This window comes from Orbicella franksi, chromosome 6 (genome assembly GCF_964199315.1).
Source record: "Orbicella franksi chromosome 6, jaOrbFran1.1, whole genome shotgun sequence".
NCBI lineage: Eukaryota > Metazoa > Cnidaria > Anthozoa > Scleractinia > Merulinidae > Orbicella > Orbicella franksi.
Genome location: NC_138150.1, coordinates 11,966,441 through 11,986,810, shown reverse-complemented (window position 1 = coordinate 11,986,810; position 20,370 = coordinate 11,966,441). Strand labels below are relative to the sequence as shown.

Genomic DNA, 20,370 nt, shown 5'->3' with positions numbered 1-20,370 from the left:
GACTGGTCTTTGACCAATCACTACCGGAAAGAACCAACTTGTCTATCCAAAATATCATGACACTTCTACAGTTTGTCCTCGACAACAATTTCTTCATATTCCAAGGCAACCATTACCAACAAATTTTCGGTTGTCCGATGGGATCCCCAGTCAGCGCCATCTTGGCCAATCTCGTCATGGAACATGTCGAAGAAAAGGCTCTCTCATCGACCCCTAACCCTCCTAAATGGTGGTTTAGATGCGTAGATGACAGCCACGTATGTGTTAAAAGAGAGCACGTAGATGAATTCCACTCACATCTCAATTCCATCAACCCTCACATCAAATTTACAATCGAGATAGAATCAGAAGGTTCCATTGCCTTTCTCGACACAAAAACAACCAGACAAGAAGATGGCTCGATCGCTGTGTCTGTTTACAGGAATTAGCTACTAACACCGACCGTTACCTTGATTTCAAATCACACCACCATCCTCAGCATAAACACTCGGTCGTGCGCACTCTCATGGATCGCGCAAGGAACATTCCTTCCACGGAGGAGGAAGTTTCACGGGAAACTAAACGAGTAATGAAAGCCCTTGCCACTAATAACTACCCTGCAAATTTCATTCACAATGGCCGCCAACTGAGTAGACAGCAAGAAACGAATGATACCGACCATCGTGGTTTTGTCATCCTCCCCTACGCCAAAGGTTTTTCCGAAAGAGTCGCAAACGTTCTTCGAGGTTTCAATATCAAGGTCGCCCATAAACCTATTCGTACCATCTCGAACATACTCAAAAAACCTAAAGACAAGATCGAGAAAGAGGCTTCCAGAGGCATTGTTTACAAGATCAAATGTAAAGATTGTGACTGTGTCTATGTTTGTCAGTCATCACGCGCGTTAAAAACACGTATGAAAGAACACGCAAAGGCTATAGCAACATTGGACAAAAACTCTTTATTGGCCAAACACCATATGCTCAACGGTCACCAAATAGATTTGGAGAACGTTGAAATTGTCGACAGATCATCAGTATGGAAACAAAGACTAATTCTTGAAGCTTGGCATTCCGTGCGAGACAGGAACGCTATAAACGAACACATAGCGCTACCGAACGTGTACAATGGCATTAAGAATTTTTACACTCATCAAGAATACTCTAGAGACTAGTGCTCATTTAGTTTTATCACACATCTATTACATATTCTAGCAGGACGCCGTTTAACATTTGCATTTTCCATCTTTTGCTGAAGAAGGCAACAGTAGTGGCCGAAACGTCCGATAACCATATTTTTAGCCAGTGACAACCATTTAATTCCTTTCCTTTTTTACCAATTTTTTAACATGCCTGGCTACACACCGAACATTTTTATTACTTACTTACCGAAGTTTAATTTAAAATTTCAAAATGCAGTGAATGATAAAAAATTAGCAACGCATCAAATGCTTGATTAATGCATTTAAACACTCTAGTATACACTGACACTTATAATACGTTCAACCGTTATTTATAATTGAAATGGAGTAAAGATGGCTCGGAAACGTAGAAGTTTCCTTTCGCCAATTTTTATCATTCACTGCGGGAAAACGTGTGCCAAAAGAATTTTTTTAGAGGTTTACTTTAAACAATCTATACAATGATAACTGAATGTTGACTATCTCTCCTTCATTTTTTCTGTAGCTCCTTGCATCTTTTGTCAGTTCTAGCAGTCTGATGTTACTTCAGCTGTTAATAACTATCATTTGCCGTGAGAGTCAGCATATACATGAAGATCAAATTCAGAAGTCCTTGGCAGCCTTCATTCAAAGGCAAGTTTAACTAAAGAATATTTGCTGGATATATGTAACGTGATGATGATAACAAGAAGAATTAAAAATAATTTTAACTTATCATTTTACCGGTCCCGTCTGAAAAGACGACAAAAACAAGTTTGAAGACTAACAGCCTAAACTCTCCATAAATGTACTCAACCGTTCAATTTATCCTCCTGGTTGGGATTATTTTCTAATGTAGCAAGAGAGGAAGGTTGCACTGATAACTTTGCTGGACGTTTTTTTTTTTTTTTTTTTCTGAAAGAAGTCAACCACAAAATAAAAGACAATTTAGTCTCTTCCTGTCTTTGGATTCCCTATATTTACAGTAAGATGCTCTTCATTTAGATACAATGTACTACTACAATGCACACACCAGAGGACATGTGTTGGGGACATGAAGAGGGGACAAGCCCCTTCGTGTGTGCGCATAGGGCGCGTGTTGCATGGATAGAACGCAAGCTGGTACACATGAAGCAGATATTAGTTCATTTCTGTGTTGTAGCGGGAACAGTTTGCGAGAGCATTGAACATGATGCGACATTGAAAATTAAGCTCATTTTGTCCGTTCTTCAAGACTCACAAACCAGCTGAATATCATGCAACAGAATTTTTTCACCACAAGAACAGGCGTTTCACACGAGGAAAACTGTCGCTGCAACATGTCCCCCTTCAATTCGCCGCAACACGCCCACTAGTGTGTGCTGACGTTAATACTATAATGTACGGCATATACTCAGTCGTGGATATAAAAAGTTGACTTTTTTGGAGCCCTATACAATGTAACAAGTATTGGTAAATGCAAAAGTGCTGATGAAGATAAATTCGGAACTCAAGTAGTTCCCCGGTCCACACAGAAAAATACACAGTAGTCAAGCAGTAACATGACAAATTTGAATAAAGAGGTATATAACAGATATTTAACTAAACGTTTACTCAAGGTCTACTATTGTAATTCAATCAGATTACGACACGTGCCTGATCAAGCAAAAGAAGCAATGGACTTGTGCCTCTCAATATTTTTGAATGAGCGAGACTATCATCCAGAACGCCGTAGAGCTGTAGTTGAACGTGTTTGCATCACATTCCTTTTGAACACATCTACTGCAGCAAGAAGAAAGTTTTACCTTGGTCATATTAAGGATGTAATGGCAGTTATAGAGGCCAAGCAATTGAGGGTAAAATAAGCTATATGACATGTGTCATGTTCAGATTCATAGTTGAAGTTCTACATATCTCCATGGCCTACTGACTTAACCAAGAAATGACTGAAAGATAGTGTAAATGTTTTCCTAGCACGCGTTTATTTGCAAGTTTGTTTACCCCCACCCCGGAATATGTCATTAAGGAAACAAAGACTCGTTTTCGTTAAGATTAGTGAAATCTTTAGTTGCGTTACTATTGCACAATACCAGTTTTATTGTGGCTATCGAGTACCACATGTGTATGGCACAATTTTTGTCTTAAAACTCAAGCCCACGACTATCTTCTGGTTATAAGAACGTTGTGCATGTGTAAATGAGACTAACACAAATAATCCCATCTAAATTGATGTTAATCAGTCAGGGGCTTTTACTATTGAACTAAAGAAACTACGTTTTAGAGGTAATCACCAACATGTTTGTTTAGCCATCAGATGCAAACTTTGTATCTCAAGTGACGTCCAAGTTGTGTTGTTTTGAGCTGGTGGAAATACTGTACTCTCAATTTCCTAAGTCTGAGCTGAACACTCCAGAATCTAGCATCAACGAGGCTTATGTAGGAGGAGAAGTCAAAACAGGAAAAGAGTTGACTATGGCAATAACAAAGTAAGTGGAGTAAAAAGTTAATGATACAGTCAGCAAACACTGAAAATATAGTTAGTCTCGAGCTTAGCACTTAATGAAACCACCCTCCCAGACCTTAGTGAGGGCTAGAGAATGTCGAGTTGGTGAGGTAAAAAATCGGCGCCGAAATGTAGAAGAGAGGGGCTTTTGGGGACGCAGTTTTCCTTGGCCAGTTCCAAGCGGCTGTACAAATGTTGCCTCCTGATTGGACAGAAAAAAATCCTTTGTACCATTCTGTCCAATCGGGGAAAGTAGAGCCACAATCCGTTTTGAACATTCTAACACGAATCCTACACGAAGGATTTGCTTTACTTCTTCGCCAAGATTTTCCTCGAAAAGAAGCTTTTAGCATCGAATATCGTATGTGTAATTTGTTTTGCGTCCCATGCCCGATTGTCCATTGAATATGACACTGTTGTGGTGAATAAACCTTGTTTCAAAAATTATGTTCTTTTCGGGAACAGAGTAAAAGGGAATTCACGAGTGTCATTCTTGTTATGATAATTTGTTGTAAAAGAAATTTTTATGGGTTAAGTTAAGATGATGTAATCACAAGATAGTAGGATCAGTATGGATGCTTTTGTTACGCCTTTGTATAATGGTTTTTCGTACATGGTTTGATCAGTCAGTGGTCCTAAACTAGGGTATATGAATGCATTTGATCATGGTTAAACATCTGAATAAACGAAGGACTATTCAGGTCCTTTAAGTCTTTGGTGGTGCGTCTCGTAACCATTCAACTCCTGTAAGCAGTCTCCTGGCGACATGGCGAAATTGTCTCGATTTGTATGGGTTGTGACATGATGCTGCTGCAGAATAGCATTTCTCCCTAAAATGCGCAAACATGCACCAGGCTACATACAGCATTTTCTGTATGTGATTAATTTGGGATTTCATAGCATGAGGTCTTCAGTTTCTGAACAAGCTACCAAACTGTCAACTCTGAATATTGAACAGACGCATCACAGTGCACTGCCCCAAGAAATTGGAGCTCAGTGTGTTGTATCCAATGTATTGTATATCAAAATTTTACAAAGAATTATGGGCTAATTAGCAATTTTGCCACCCAGACATTTTGCAATTTTTGAGATTCAATATCTCCTTTAGTATTTCACACAAAGAGCTAAACATTTGACCATTTACTAAGTTGTACAGGCTCCAAAAAAAATATAAAAAACATACATATCTTGCATGATTCCTTCTCAAACACATTAATAATTTATCAAGTTTAAACAAAGGAAATCATGACTGACGGTTTTTGGATATTTGATCTTAATTAGCATAGATTTTTACTATTTTATTTCTCCGTTTTCTCCCTAGTTTTAGTTTCGATTGAGAAGATACATAAAACACTCGAAGATCGTCAAAAATACTCCGCTGCGCGTCGTATTTTCAACTCTCTCCTCGGTGTTTGGAAATGTGGTCAAACACGGTCTTTCCTGTTTGATATATTACTTCTCAACACGTTACGTCGTTCGCTATGATCTAATAAAAAAAAATATGTTATTGTTTTGAAGTTCAACTTTGCTTTCCAGGGCGGCTCGTGTAGCGACAGTTGAAGACATGCGTGGTGAGACCGTTGCTCTTGAACTGAGGAGACAGCACCATTGCTGTGCTTACAATGCCTTGGTAGCTCTTATATCTTGTACACAAACAGAGCTGAAGTTTTACGTTGGATTTCTTTTCTCTGAAAATCCAGTAAAGGTTGGTTCATTCCCGTAAGTCAATCTGTGTGCCATTGGCAGTTTTTCTTTAAGATTATCTTCTCACAGGTGTTTTTAAAGTTTAATCTTGTAATTGTGATATTAAATTTAATCGTATGACTGAGTAGATATGCATTGAATGTAATGCACTTGAGCGTATAAAGCGCAGTGTTGATACCATGCTGGAACAATTCTTTTCAAAAATAATAGTTTCCTTTTGAGCAAAATATTTTTGAAAAATGAGTGCTGCTGTGCATTGGGCATATATTTTTAAGATGTTTAGCTTAATATGTCTACAAAGAACACTGCTGATTCCATACCGTGAATAAATGATATATTAGGGACTGTGCAATAATTACCTGACGGGGGTGGGGAGGGGGGGTGGAAAATCAGAGGGGGACATAGGAGAAAATGATAACAAGAAGGGAGGGGGCATTACTTTTTCATTCCTTTTTGCAAACTGGAAAAGTAGTGGAAGAGTTATTAGAGTTAAATACTAACATTGGAATAAAACTGACAAATTTATCAACTCTTAAGGTGTTCTGATCTATGAACTGTTGTTTTCCTATCTGTCATCCAGTAGGAAAGGAATGCCTCTGTTATATATGTTAAAACAGTGCCACTTTATTTGCACTAAGATTTAGTAAAACCGGAAACTTTAATTAAAGTTGCAAAAGCAGCACTAAAATGTTATTCAATGAAAAAGAAAGATGCCGATGTTAGCACACATGGCATCATACATGTAATTTAGCAGAATGAAAAACCCAACTGTTGAAATTTTAATAGCAATACAAATTTAAAGTATGGTAAATAAAACACAGTATGATTAAATTGAGCTTCAAAAAAAAGCTCAATCAGACAGGAATTCCTGAATAGTATTTTCAGTTTCTCCAACGAAGCTTCTGGAATTCAAAAGATCTCAAATTTAAGTATGGTAAATACAAACAGTATGATTAATTAAATTGAGCTTCACTGAAACAGTCCAGAGTATGGTCAGACACAAGCGCAGAGTCCAGTGATTCTGATGACTCTTCAAAGGACTCTTCGACATACGTTGAAGAGTCATTTGAAGTGATGTCTGTACTGGAGGAAGAACTCCAACAAGTAAACTAGGTATGAGGGAATCAATGGGAGGAGACTTTTTTCAGGGAGGGGGGGGGGGGTTTAGCCTTAATATTATCATTATGTGAGGTGGGGGTGGAAATTAATTTTTGTTTAATGAAAGGGGGGTATGACTTAGGTTTGGGGCATATTTCATCTATTTCCCAGCCCCCACTTCCAGGTAATTATTGCACAGTCCCTTAAGGAAAGTTCAGTCTCTAAGAGAATAAGTGTATTCCTTTACAATCTAAGAACATAACAGAGCATGCTTAGTTAAATCAAGTCTAGTTGTCTTAATTTTGTTATTCACATTTTTTTAATTTATCAATAGAATTAAACCAGCTACATGTTTGGCTGCATTTTGAGGTGTTAATTGTGCGCTCTTTTACAGGGTCAGTTGCTTTTAGACAACTTAGTAGACTACACAAAGACGTATGAGTTTGAAGTGGAACTTTCTGTAAGTTTTTCTTTCCTCCGTATAGCAGGAATGTCATCTTAAGGTCATTCCACTGAAATAAGAACCTGCACTGAGATTTTTGTGAAACTTTGCCTATTGATTGTTTAAATTATAGGAACTTAAATTTTGAAATAAAACTGAGGGGTCCCCATGTTCGTTTAGGAGCAACAGCACCTTGTTTATACCCAGTAAATCCTTATAATAACATCATATTTGTAGTCACGATTGCTTGCTAAATTCATGTTTCCGACGATTGTTTTTGGTTCTACTCTGAGAATTGGTCCATATTTATTTTACACAGAGAAATTTATTACTCGATTCAAAACAACAGAGAAAAAATGATAGGTCACCGTACTCGTTTGCGAGAAAATGACGATTTACCTCTATGGCGAGGTCCAGCTGTAAAGAAAAAGCCGCCATTTTTTAATGCGCGGGCGCTAATCACGCGTGAAATTATGCGCAGTAGGGATGCGCAATGCAATACTGGGGAATGACCTTAATTGTCCTTCAGAAACCTTTTAATGGTAGTGAATTAATTTTCTTTTAAATATCAGGCTCCCATTGAGAGAAAAAAGCAAATGACCACAATAAGAACGCAGGCTCGCTCTCATGCCTCAGAAGAAAACGGTCAGAGTGGAACGGCTGAGATCTCTGGTAAGTTGGTTTTCTATTACTTGACATATGCTGTTCATACATGTAAATTTGCTATTCTTGTAAATACTTAGGTATTTATTAATTTTATGTGCACGGTCTTATCAGCTAATGGGACTTCTTCTTTGTGGCCATAAATGCCTTTGTTTGAAACACCTAACTGAGTCGTTACTTTGGTCAGGAACGTTTAATACAGTGGAACTGACCGCCTGTCATGAGTGATCATCTCTTGTAAGAGACAACATTTCCAAATTACCTAGGACATTTTCGACGTCAGATCACTGTAGTCAGAACCCGTTGTAAGTGTTATGACCCGGCATTTTAAATTTTTTACTGGTTTTATCTCCGGTAAGCAAACATTTCACACATGCGATCGGAGTGCAGGTGAAAATTGTAAAACAGGATGCTGTACCACCCTTGTATATCGATAAGTGTTGTTCTTGTATCAGAACTTTGTACTGTATTTCTTAGATTACTGATGCTCGCCGTTTACTGCTGGAGTAAATTGGGGGTAGCAAGAACCTGTTACTGTTATTATCAACTTCAGCTGGAAATTGTATGATGCTGTGAGATTTCTTCAAACTATTGTGTGCTGAAACTTGTTTAAGGCATGAAACGTTTTCTCTCGTGTTCTCTTCGTGAAAATGATTTCAGCCCATTGGGTCCTTGAAAAAACTTGAAATTTGGTCTAGGAACCCAAATTGCCGAAATTTTCCGTAGATACCACATTTGCTGATAAAAACATTTAAAGGCTAGCCTGGAAAAATCTATTTTCTCATACAACTGTAGGTGGGTTTTTACTTCATTTCAAAAATGCTTATCAGCAAACGACATTTCACTATGGGTAGAGAAGGCATTGGGCAAACGGTTAACGTTTAATGTTAGAAAATGGTCCTAAACCTGAAATGTTATGTTTGTTTCTATGACTCAAACATTGAAAACTGACCCCTTTTGAAATGTTGCTTGGTTAGGTCGCTCAGTTCATTACATGGCTTCACAGTATCTTGCGGACAGTAGCCTTAGTGAAGATGTTAGTCAGTATGATTTCTCTACACCCATACAGGTAAATTACCTTTTATAAAATAACTGAGCTACTACGCGCGCTCTCATTGGCCGATAGGTGTGTTTAGATGAGAGTATGTAAACACGGTTGTGACATCTTAGATTCGCGCGTATTTTTGAGAATTATTTTATAAAAGCAATAGAGCACTTTTTCCGTGTTTACATAGCCTCGTCTAAACACTGGGGGGTTAGGAGAATTCTCGAAAGTTATGCAAACCCTCGACTACGTCTCGGGTTTGCATAACTGTTTTGAATTCTCCGAACCCTCCTCGTGTTTAGATGAGGCTATGTAAACACAGAAAAAGTGTGCTATTGCTTAAATATAACTTCATGATTTGCAAAGAAATGCTATTTTCTCTGACGATTAGTGTGAATGTCTGTTCGTTATAGCTATATTGAGCTTTTTGCTCAGCGCTGAGTGATTTTCATTTTTTGTGTCCAACATGCTCCTTTACAACCCAATGTGGACTGAATTTTGTGCAACACGAAAGTGATGAAACTATTTTATTTTGTAACCTTTACTCACCAGATTGTGGTAAAAGAATGCATATGCTAGACAAGTACTTAATTAGGCTTATAAAAGTACTGAGCTTAAGACCACATATTAAGATGTTTTGCTCCTTGCTTCCTTTTGTCCTTATCTAAACGTTTGTAATTTAATAGGCTTATTCCGCAACTGAGATAACGGAAGCTTCGAATAGACGAAGTGAGAGTAGTTCGAGTATTGAGCAGAAGGTAAAGTAGAATTGTAGAGTGCTAGACTTATGATAGCAATGAATACTGTAGCGGTTGCTCTCGTTAACGTTTGTTTCTCTTTACAAACATTCCCTACCTCTTAATGCAATGTTTCTGCTCACAACTACTGTATTTCATCTTAGCCGCTTCGGACCATTTTCAGTTACTAGGGAAATGTAGAGTAAGTGCTCGGTCTTTTTCGTTACATCTTTCATGCTAACCACTGTACCAGCTTAGTACCATAGCTTGGTTATTACACCAGTTACGTCAGTTCATGGCTTGTTGGTAACAACCTACATGCTGAAATTAAAACAACCCTGCTATTTAAATTACTTAATGTACATATTATGACAAATAAAGTACAGTACAGTGCAGTGCCATACAATACTTCTGTTTGTATAATGTTCCATATATAATATAAGAGTTACAGTAATATCCTTTACCACAGGAAGAGTCGTATGAAGTGACTGAAGATACAGTAGAGATGGATGAGTTGAACAAGCATGAGTGTATGGCAAAAATGTCTGCTTTGTTAAAACACTTGGTACAAAATAAAATTTCTCCTGAGCAACCAAAGGTATTTATTCCGTTCCACGTGTGATGTTTTGAAAATTTAGTGTTTTTCCGAGAATTCTAAACTTTGCAGCTGTTTTTGCTGACTAGGTTGTAAGTTGTATTCGTCTGCAGACGTAAATATGGTAGCATGTTGGATTACCAGTAAAATTGTTAGTCATTTTCACAGTCGTCATCACCAAACTGGAACCTTAATTAGCAGAAGTAACTTGGTTTTTTCCTCTATGTTCCTCCCATGGCTAGAGATGTACCTAGCTATAAACAACCAGGAAGTTGCTGAGGAAACGGGGGAAACTTATGTGATTCGGCTGTGTGATTAACTGACTATAAATATAACAAACGTATAATTTGTGGGATTTCCAAGAAGAGATTTGAGTAGGTAGCAGTAAAAAAATGTGTCTCCAGAATTGTTCGAAAATATCACCAAAGAAGCTTTCTCTTAAGCTAAACACAAACACCAGCTGCCTTCCAGTGAACGTAGACACTCGTTGTAAAGTTACGTTAATGAAGCGGTCTGTGTAAAAGGCAGACGGCGAACTGCAGACTGCAGACCAGGGGTAAAATGCAGTCTGCAGACTACAGACTTTTTAGGTATATATCGTGTCATTTCCATTGTCGAGTGCTTACCGTAAACAGGGTTATTCAGGTTAATCGGAGGGAAAGTCTGCACTATACGGGTTGCCTAAATAACGCCCCGGTTAGCATGTTTACGGTTAGGACTCAATGGTGGAAATGTTAAAACGATACAGTTAAAAAGTCTGCATTCTGCATTTTACCGTTAGTCTGTATTTTGCCCCCGGTCCGCAGTCTGTAGTCTGCAGTTTGCAGTCTGCGTTTTATACTGACCGATTAATGAAGTTACCAGTTACATTTCTTAACCCTCTTTGCACTTGAGTCGTAATCTAATTACTCAGCTACTTTTCTGTCTAATTATAGGGAGTATCACCTTCCGAGATGCCTGCGTGGATGTCTCCATTACACAAGAAACTGACATCAAGTTCTCACATGAACATCCGCCTCTTCATTGCTAAGCTGGTTATCAATGAGTCCAAGGTAGTTATCATCTTAAATTTAAAAGCCTTCAGTCTTAGTTTTATTTTCCTCTGTTATAACAATGAACATCGGAAAACTTAACATTTTAATGTCAAAAAATTGTGGAAAAGTTTTACAGAGGGCGTGTGTTTTAAAAAAAGGAGAACCAAGTTGTTAGTTAAACATCCAGTGGTTGCCAAAATCTGCCCAAATTGCTGGGTTGTCTTTTGCTCTTCCTCAGCTCGTGTTCAAGAGATTTGGCTCAATCAAATAGACCATTCCAGTAATGTCAATACAGATTGTACTCCTAAATCAATTATTTGGTTAACTACAAATAAAGTCACCAAAGTAACTTTATATAAACTGATAATCATGCCGGCCAATCAACTGATCAGTTTTCGTCACTTAACAACATCGAATTCCGTACGGGAGAGAGCGACTACATAAAAATTCAGACTAATAAGGACTGGCAACAAAAGGAAAGAAGGGTAAAAAGATAGCGACAATGACAAGATCCTAACCAGTATCAACGACTTGTTCCTAATGGAAAGTCACTTTACATGTGTATCGCGTGACACAAGTTGGTGCTTACATAATCCGACAATCATTAATATGCACTTCATTGATATTTTTTGGAAGATATTTGAACCTTATGCTAAGTTCTGGTTGAATCCTTTAATGGAACTAATCCTACAAATGAAAGAGAAAGAGCAGCCAGGCACGGAAGGAATCAATTACTTTATAGTGGATCTTGTCGTCACTATGTTGTCATGGAGTACCACTGCAATACCTCAGGTAAGTGGGTGTTGTTAGCAGATTCGAACGAATGAGATTTTTTGTCAAACAAATCATATAAACTATAATGTACACTGTAGGTTTGCCCTACATGTCATCAGAGTTACTAACTATGATGTCCTAATTAACGATACTACATTAGTCCTGAACATATATTAATGTAAATAGTGGTCAAGCTCGGGGGAACTTATACAAAAATTACCATATATGGTCTCTCTTGTTTGGGCTGTGCTTTTGTCATCAGGTGTTTAAACATCTAAATATATTCCTCAACTTCGTCATTCACCGTCATGTGGAACTGGAATACGTCTTGTTAAGATGCTCAATCTGACAAAGTAAAGAGCTTTCATGCAACTGTAGTTACAAAGTACAAATGGAAAATTGAAACTGGCTTGTCTTGGCCCTGTATAGACCCTATTCATAAATGGCGGCTAATTAAAATATCTTTTGTAAGTATTAAAATTAGCCAAACTAACCTCGTTTTTGAGGTTAGTTGGGCTGATTTAAATGCATACAAAAGAATTTTAAATTGGCGGCCATTTGTGAATAGGGTCTATAATCTGATACGTAATACAGAGGCATTTTTTTTTTCAAAGGAAACCTCTGACGGTCGTTTTCTAGCAAGCAGACTTGTTGAGTTTCTGATGTCCAGAACTCATCACAGGACTCGCTCAGTATTCAGAAACAATTTAGAGATTATAAAAACCATGACAGAAGTGTGGAAGACTAGTTTCCAACTACCTACAAAGTAAGTGACAATCGTTCTACAAACCGTGACCAAACGTGTTGCGAAGGTTGTCTATTTTTCTCCTTACCGTCCGTCCTTTTTGGTGTCGGTGCCTCCGGTGCCTCCCCTCCTTTCCATATCGTGCGGTAGAACTTCAACATTTGTTTGGGGGAGAGGGGAAGCAACTGAACAATGTCTTGCTTATTGTTGGTTAAGGTCAAATTAAAATATGTATATTTATCTCATACCGAGATGTGCTAGAAACCTTCCCAACTACTTTTGTCATTGGTTGTAGATGTTCCATTTTGTAGCTGTTGTACATGAGTTGTTGGTGACAAAAATGCCCTGCGCACATTTCAGGAGTATACTATGTGCAGTTAAAAAATTAATGATCTTCGGAATTGACTCTTGCGATTCATGATGACGACTTCAAGGGAAAGAAGCTTTCCTTAAAAAGGACGTTCCGTACGTGCCAACATACTGTATTCTTGTCAAAACACAGCACACCGTCCCTAAATGTTACGAGGTTTTCTTAATTTTTAATAACGCGGGGGTTAATATTATAAGCCAACTAGTTTGTTCTTAGGGTTCCGTTTCCAGTTCTTATATCTCTCGTTCTTTCCTCGTCCTTGCGTATATATTTTCTAACTCAACAAGATATCAGATAAATAGAGAATATAATTATTACATAACCGCGCGGTTTTCTAACGACACGTTGAGCACGAGAAGATAAAATCAGTAATGTTCTGTTTGTTATGTAGATATGATGAAACATTCAAACCTAGGACAACAGGTTTTTTTTTCTTTCTTTCTTTTTTTTTTTTTTTCATTTTACATTCTGTAAAAGCACTAAAAAACAGTGGTCGCTTTAACTGAGGTCGAGACTGTAAAAAAATTGTTTTTTCTTACAGAAATTAATGTGACAACCATTTTAACGAAATGCAAAGATGTATGGGATATCGACCAAGTGTGAGGTCAAGATGGCGGGATATTGGCCAAGTTCTTTTTTTGCGTGTTTATGGACCGAGACGGAGTCGAGGTTCATAAACTCGCAAAAAAAGAACGAGGCTAATATCCAGCCATCTTGACCGAACAAGCTTGGTCAATAAAGGATTTATTATATGGATTTCGGGGAAATTTTTCTTGCGGGACACGGAGGGTAGTCCCGAGCGGGCAAGATAGCTCCATCTTGCCCGCTCGGGTAGCCAATCACGGCGCAGGATTTGTTTTATCTTGCCCGCTCGCGGAGCTAGCCATATAATAAAAAGTATTATGCTTCTCAAGAAAATGTTATTCCCTATGTTAAAAAAAAATCAAATGTTAAAAGAAAAATAATTCATGACTAATTATGACGAAATCTTCACTGTATGTATTGTGGAAAATATTCCTGTTTGACTGGCTGTAAAACAACATTTTTTGTATTGAAAAAATTATAGCTCACTAATGGACAATTTTATAACGGAATAATATATCGCATACTCGTACAACGTCAGGGCAGTTCTGTTAGTCGACCGTAGGGCTGCGGCATTTGTTTACTGTCTTCGGGTTGCTGGGTTAAATCTGGTTCAAAAAGTTTCTTTTTTTTTCCTGCGGAGGACAGTCTCAGCAGTTCAGAAGTGGTTGAAGAATCGTTTTTTCTTGTAAATTCATCATTGAGAAGTCGCTTTTACGAAAGAACCAGCACAAATGTTTAAAATCACGGTAACATCAGTTTGCTGAATAAAAAGACAATCAACTAAGAAAAAGACTTGCAGATACGAATAGAGATAAAATCAACAATCGATATTTAAATCTGGTGGGGGTCGAACAGAAGGGCACATACTGGCTTCGTGAAATCTCTCCAGCCTTTAGTTTCTGTCCATAGCACGATCCTAGAGTCTCAAATGTTAGTTATTCGATTAGATTATAATTAATGACCCTAAACAAAATTAACTATAAAAAATTGCGATAAAGTATTTCTAAGCATATTGAGAAAGTTAAAAATTTTGTTAAAAAACGACGACGTTTCGACGTTGAGCTAACGTCATTATCAAGTCAAAATGATAGTTGATAAAAATGTATAAATAGGAAAACAATAGTTCAATGGATGTGGTAAAATGTTTAAAATTAAACAAAGAGTTTAGCACGGATGGAGTCAATTTGCGTGTTCAAGCTTGGATTCCGTTCCTTTATGCAAAGCGTCTCACAGACGAGGCAATCAAATTTCACTTGGCACTTTCGGAGAATTCGAAACTGGCTTTCTTTGAGGAGGCTTATGTCCCCGTGGGCTTCCAAAAGGTGTTTTCCAATCGCCGAGTTTTTATGTTCAGCAATGCGTTGGTGGAGGTGTCGGGCTGTGTAGCCGACATAATCTGCATCGCACAGATCACATGAAAATAAATAAACCACGCATTGTTGTTTTACGATCGAAGGCTTGATTTCTTTGGGCTTGAGATCTTGTTCCAGTTTCTTGCTAATAAATACTGGTTGTAGGGTAGTGCCAATCTTGTGGTTGAGATCGCGCATTTGCCTTCTAACCGCGTTAGCTGATGTTTGGTCCTTGAAGGGAAGACTAACTCGCAAGACACGGCCGTCTTCCACTTGTCTTTCACGTACACCCGATGAAAGGTTCAGGATAAATTTGTTAATGGTGGAATTAATGGTCGTTATCGGATAATCAAGTCGAGTAAAGATGGAGCGAAGTCTAGTGCATTCTTGATTGAAAGCTTCAGTTGTAGAAGATAGGGCATATGCACGATGAATCATTGTTTTGAGCAAGCAATGTTTATAGCGTTTATCCGTGTGGCTTTGGAAATGCAACAGCAAGCCAGTGTTAGTCGGTTTTCTGTACACTTGTGTTTCAATATTTGTTCCGTTCTTGATTATTTCCATGCCGATAAAGGGGATCTTGTTATCAACCGGAAGCTCCATCGTAAACGACAGGCTGGGGTGGAGGCCATTAAGGGTAGTCAGAAAATCAACTGCAGCATCAGTGCTGGGCATTTTGGCCAAGGTATCATCAACATATCTCTTGTATAGCGTAGGCATCAAACCATTACGGGTAAGCTTGTCTTCAAGGTGACACATGAAAACATTAGCCATTAGAGGGCCAAGGGGCGAACCCATTGCCACGCCGTCGACTTGCTCATACAGCCGGCCATTAAACTGGAAAAGCTGGTTAGTAGTGGCGATTTCAAGGAGTCTGGCAAGTTGATCCTTTTGCGGGTTAAGGTCATAGGTTTGGTTCAACCAATCTTTGGCAAATGCTTTGTCGACTAAGATGTTGATAGTCTCATTTAAAGGTACGTTTGTGAAAAGGGATGCGACATCGAAAGAAACCAAGATGTCATCATCTCCAATGGGTGAGTTGCGGACTTCTTCAGAGAAACGAATTGTTTTACTGACTATTTATACATTTTTATCAACTATCATTTTGACTTGATAATGACGTTAGCTCAACGTCGAAACGTCGTCGTTTTTTAACAAAATTTTTAACTTTCTCAATATGCTTAGAAATATTTTATCGCAATTTTTTATAGTTAAATGTTTAGAAAAATCGCTTCTTATTCGTAAACAAAATTAATATTCAAAATTCTTTTCTCCCTCCCCCTTAACAATAAATAACGTAAATTTTATTGGTTTGGACTATCTTGTTTGTGCGGTCTGGGTTTGAAATATGACAGTGGGTATTAATTTAGTGATATTTTTTGTAAGCGTGAAGTTTTGAACAGTGATGAAGGTTTGCTTAAGGTGGCTCAAAACAGTTTCCAGCAGTTAGATTTTGATGGGTCATTACAACCACTCTCTATCACATAACGCTACAATCATGGTATCATAAAAACTGCCCGGTCATTGTTGCGTAATCTATACATAGGGTTCAGAACCACCTGAAAGTTTTGAAAATTTAAGGTGGCTCTCAGCCCTATGTGCAGAATTTTTTTAAACTTGAAGTTGCGTCTTATCATGCTTATCAAAATTTAATAGTATAAAAAAACACCGTGCCGTTTTTGAATTATAAGCCCATAAAACTGTAATTAAGGGTATTTTTAGCAAGTCATGCTGTTGCTGTGGCAACCTATTGTGTCACGAAAATGATAAGAACGTGTCCACCAATAATTGGGTAGTTTTTTGATACCATGATTGTAGAATCAAGCGATAAACAGTGCTTAAAACCACCTATCAAAATCTAAGTGTTGGAAACTGTTTTGAGCCTCCTTGAAGGCAACGATTTATCTACATACGTTGGACTACTTTTATTAACATCTGCCTCAAACTAATAATGGCGGAGTGTTCAGTTCATTAATTTTAATGAAGACATGTAACCACTACTTTCAGCTGTTGTGGTGCTGTCAGTGTTTCGTAGGTTTTTACTTTGGTTTTTGTTAACAGTTCTTTACTGTTTTACAATTCTCAAGGGTGATCTTTGAATCCTTTGCCCATCCTGACCCTATGAAGAAAGATAATGTTGCTGGTATTCAGCTGGTTGGAATCATTGCTGCAAATGGCCTATCCCCCATCGCTAGTGATTCCACCATTGATGAGGACAGGTAAGATGTCCAATGTCTGAGACCTTATCTTATTTTAAGACTGTATCACTGTTATTGTGGCAATGACATGTGACATGGACCACTGCATTTTTCAACAGTACTCCATATAAATCTACCATTCAAGGTTTACACTTTTCCTTTCATGGACAAGCCTTGATTTATGGATGAGGTAGACAAAAAGGAGTCCATATTTTTTCGTTTAATTGCATAGTGCACATGGTGTGACTGGTCACTTTTGTGAGCGGTATTCTAGAGTACAGTGTAGTTCCTTAGTACTTGACAAGAATTATTTTTTCTCGGGATCAAGGGGGATAAGCATTTGCTTCGCTTTGTTTTTTCGATCCAAATGATAAGATATTGATCTTTGGAAGCGATTTCTCTTTTTCCTATCAATATATGGTCCTCACGCACCACTTGGTCCATATATCGCGATACAGACTTTGAACAATGCTGTTTCAGATATCCTTTTAATTCCTAGGTTTTACAGCAGTCTTGTCAATAATATGACTTTCAAGTACAAAGACGTTCATGCTGCTGCAGCTGAAGTGATTGGTTTGTTAATGAAGCAGTTGGCAGAAGTACAGAAGGTATAGCGTATTTTGCAATCCAGTTTCTTGTTACCATACTCGAAGATGCATAGATGCATATATGAAATATTTGAGATATGATTGCGCCTTCACAAAATGTGGAAATTAGTTTTTAGAGAACGCTATACATACACCTCAGTATGGTTAACAATGGCCGCACTGGCGTGGGCAACGGAAGGAAAACGCAAGAGAGGAAGACCCAGAGAAACATGGCGTAGGACGGTGGTGAAAGAGCGAATGGCAATGGGTTACTATTCTTGGGTAGAGGCTGGGCTGGTGGCAGCTCACAGAGTGTGTTGGAGAAGTAAATTTCAGGCCCCACTCTCCATACAGAGAAACGGAACTGATGATGAGTTAACAATAGAAATTCCCTCTATGAGATGCGCCTGCGGGGAATCATAATATTTGTATTCATCATCTTGGACTGGATGTTTACTTTGATGAATATAACTACCATGATTCCCTGCAGGCGCGTCTCATAGAGAGAATAAGCCATTACTTCATGTTTTAGGCTTCATTATCAAGTTATAATTTACGCAGGATGTTTAGAGAGCGCAAAAGAAGCGCAAGTGTGTTGTAACTCTATGATGCACAGCTTGAAGCATAAATCAATTGTTTTACAACATTACCAATTGAATTAATTTCTCTGTCGAAGGAAACGTGACTTTGTTCACGCTTAAGTGTCCCCCATTAAAAAGCTGGTAGTGCATGATCTGTGTTTGGTCATGTCTGAACATTATTTTGAAAATATTGCGCGAAAGGATGATTACTTGTGTCCGTTTGCACAAACTTGTCAGAACCTAGAAATCCTTGCACATTGGAATCTGAAATGTTCCGCTTCAAAACGTTGTACTTCCCACTGTTTTCCCCAATTCAAAATCGCAGCCCATAACAAAAGGAAATTTGCGAAAAGAGTACGTCACCCATCCTTTTAATTTGTGGGTGGCATGGGAAAAAATTATACACGCTGTTATACCATTAAACAGATAAAAAGTCAACTCCTCTTTGTCCTGTTACAAAACGCATTCAGGGCAATGAAACAAGCCTTGACTTTAGACTTTTTGCCTGCTGAAGTAAAACGCTTACTTAGGAGCGTTGTTGATTACTTGAATTTTAGGTCGTGGAAGGTCCTCTGCACGACATAGTCAGTCAGAAGCTTGTGGCTTTAGTAAACTCAGCAAAACCAGAGCCAGGCAAGTTTATAACTTGCGTGCACAAACTGCAGCTCAACTATCCTCCCATTGTTGACAGGTAAATGAACATAGTAATACATATACACATCCTGGATGCATGCACTTTACTTGCACAGCACACACGCATATTGCAGTGACAGGGATTTTACTGTAACTGAGTGATTTTTAGTGGGAGGTACAGTTGCCTAAAACAGTCACCCCAAAAAATCTGATCATCGTGCAGTACTCTGGATCGAATGAGAAAGAGTGGAAAGCTTCCAGAGTCATTGCCTTGGGCGAGACATTTTACTCGCACTGTACTTCTCTCCAGCCAGGTTTGTTATGGTCACCTGTAAGGAACACCGGGCATAATGGTGGGAGATACGTATACCATTTCCATGCTTATCCCGGAAACCAGGAAAAACTTCAGCAGTGTGTGCCAGGCCTAACCCTTGCAGTTTAGGCCTCTAGAACCCCAAATCTCTGGCCTTGCCAATTTTTCATCGTCATATATTATCTTTCCTGTAGCGCTAATTGTTTTAAGCAGTGATGAATGGTGTGTATTACACTCCTGTTCTCTGTTTGCCCGTTAAAGGCAGCCAAGACTTCTTAATGGATGCGTTTACTTTTTCCAGCCTCTATGGTTTTGTTTTGTTTTTTTCGGATTTCAAAGACACTCAAAAGCTATGGGGCACTGACGAGTTGGTCAGCCAGCCTTTTTTTAACGGGCACATCAATACGATTACAGAAAAATGGATCAAGATGCTTCGGTATCTTACGTTCACCACAGTCGGACGCATAAACCTCAAAAAACAAAACCTCCATTGGGAAAAAAATAGCTGCCTTTGAGGTATTGAGGTTATTGTTAAAATGACAATTGCGAAGGAAAATCAATAAATAACAATAGTGAGAATGCTAACCGTAGAATATCAAAAAATTCTCAACCTTCTCTTTTTGAAGATGCACTCACCATTATCGTTCGCGCCAGATCTGTACACCGTGTAGACAACATTTTAATTTATGTTGATGCCTATTTTGGCAAATTACATTTCTAATTGGATAAAGACATAGTTGTATTCCTTAATGCCAAGAGAACATATTGACCTTGATCTTCTCTCAATCTTTGTATTCACTTCAGATTTGTGAGACAGATATTATTCATGTTGCCCTCTGTTCATGGTGATTTCAAAACTTATTGTCTGGAGATTCTTTCTGCAAGAGTGGAGCAAATCCCTAACCTGTTCACAGAGCTGAAGACCACAGGTTTAAAAGATATTTTGGCTCATAGGTAAGGCCAATTGTAGTTTTATAGCTGGTCCTCATAAACATCTTGTTTCAATAAGTAATTGTTTATATCATTTAGACCCTAGTCTTTTGTTCAGTTTTACCTTCTCTGTATATAAATAGGTTGAAACAGTGATATTGGTTTAAACGTCCCAGTTGGTCGTTTCCGGCAATTTCCTGGCTCTTTAGGCGTATGTGTATAACAGTTCTTTCGTTTTGTCCACAGATACGGAATAGTTCTCATATTAGTAGGAAGCTAATAAGGGTATTGAGGAAAAAAGTAAATCACAGTTTTTCTCAAAAGCTTACATTAACTTCCCAGTGCCTAGTGTAATTTACTTACC

General features: G+C 38.3%; 1 protein-coding gene across 5 annotated transcripts in view; it reads left to right on the top strand.

Annotated features, from left to right (window-relative positions):
- LOC145489620 (DNA-dependent protein kinase catalytic subunit-like) overlaps window positions 1–20,370 on the top strand; it is a 294,091-nt gene that overhangs the window by 230,952 nt on the left and 42,769 nt on the right. For 3 of the 5 annotated variants that reach the window (XM_081468620.1, XM_081468621.1, XM_081468623.1), the window contains 17 exons: window positions 1,665–1,792; window positions 2,760–2,973; window positions 3,425–3,603; window positions 5,157–5,325; window positions 6,817–6,882; window positions 7,437–7,536; window positions 8,505–8,596; window positions 9,259–9,330; window positions 9,779–9,907; window positions 10,840–10,956; window positions 11,575–11,730; window positions 12,327–12,478; window positions 15,739–15,798; window positions 16,852–16,983; window positions 17,462–17,570; window positions 18,688–18,821; window positions 19,881–20,030. In XM_081468620.1, coding sequence (XP_081324746.1) covers window positions 1,665–1,792; window positions 2,760–2,973; window positions 3,425–3,603; window positions 5,157–5,325; window positions 6,817–6,882; window positions 7,437–7,536; window positions 8,505–8,596; window positions 9,259–9,330; window positions 9,779–9,907; window positions 10,840–10,956; window positions 11,575–11,730; window positions 12,327–12,478; window positions 15,739–15,798; window positions 16,852–16,983; window positions 17,462–17,570; window positions 18,688–18,821; window positions 19,881–20,030 — 2,159 coding nt within the window. The remainder of the gene's footprint in view (window positions 1–1,664; window positions 1,793–2,759; window positions 2,974–3,424; window positions 3,604–5,156; window positions 5,326–6,816; window positions 6,883–7,436; window positions 7,537–8,504; window positions 8,597–9,258; window positions 9,331–9,778; window positions 9,908–10,839; window positions 10,957–11,574; window positions 11,731–12,326; window positions 12,479–15,738; window positions 15,799–16,851; window positions 16,984–17,461; window positions 17,571–18,687; window positions 18,822–19,880; window positions 20,031–20,370) is intronic. The other 2 variants (XM_081468622.1, XM_081468625.1) reach the window with 1 other exon arrangement.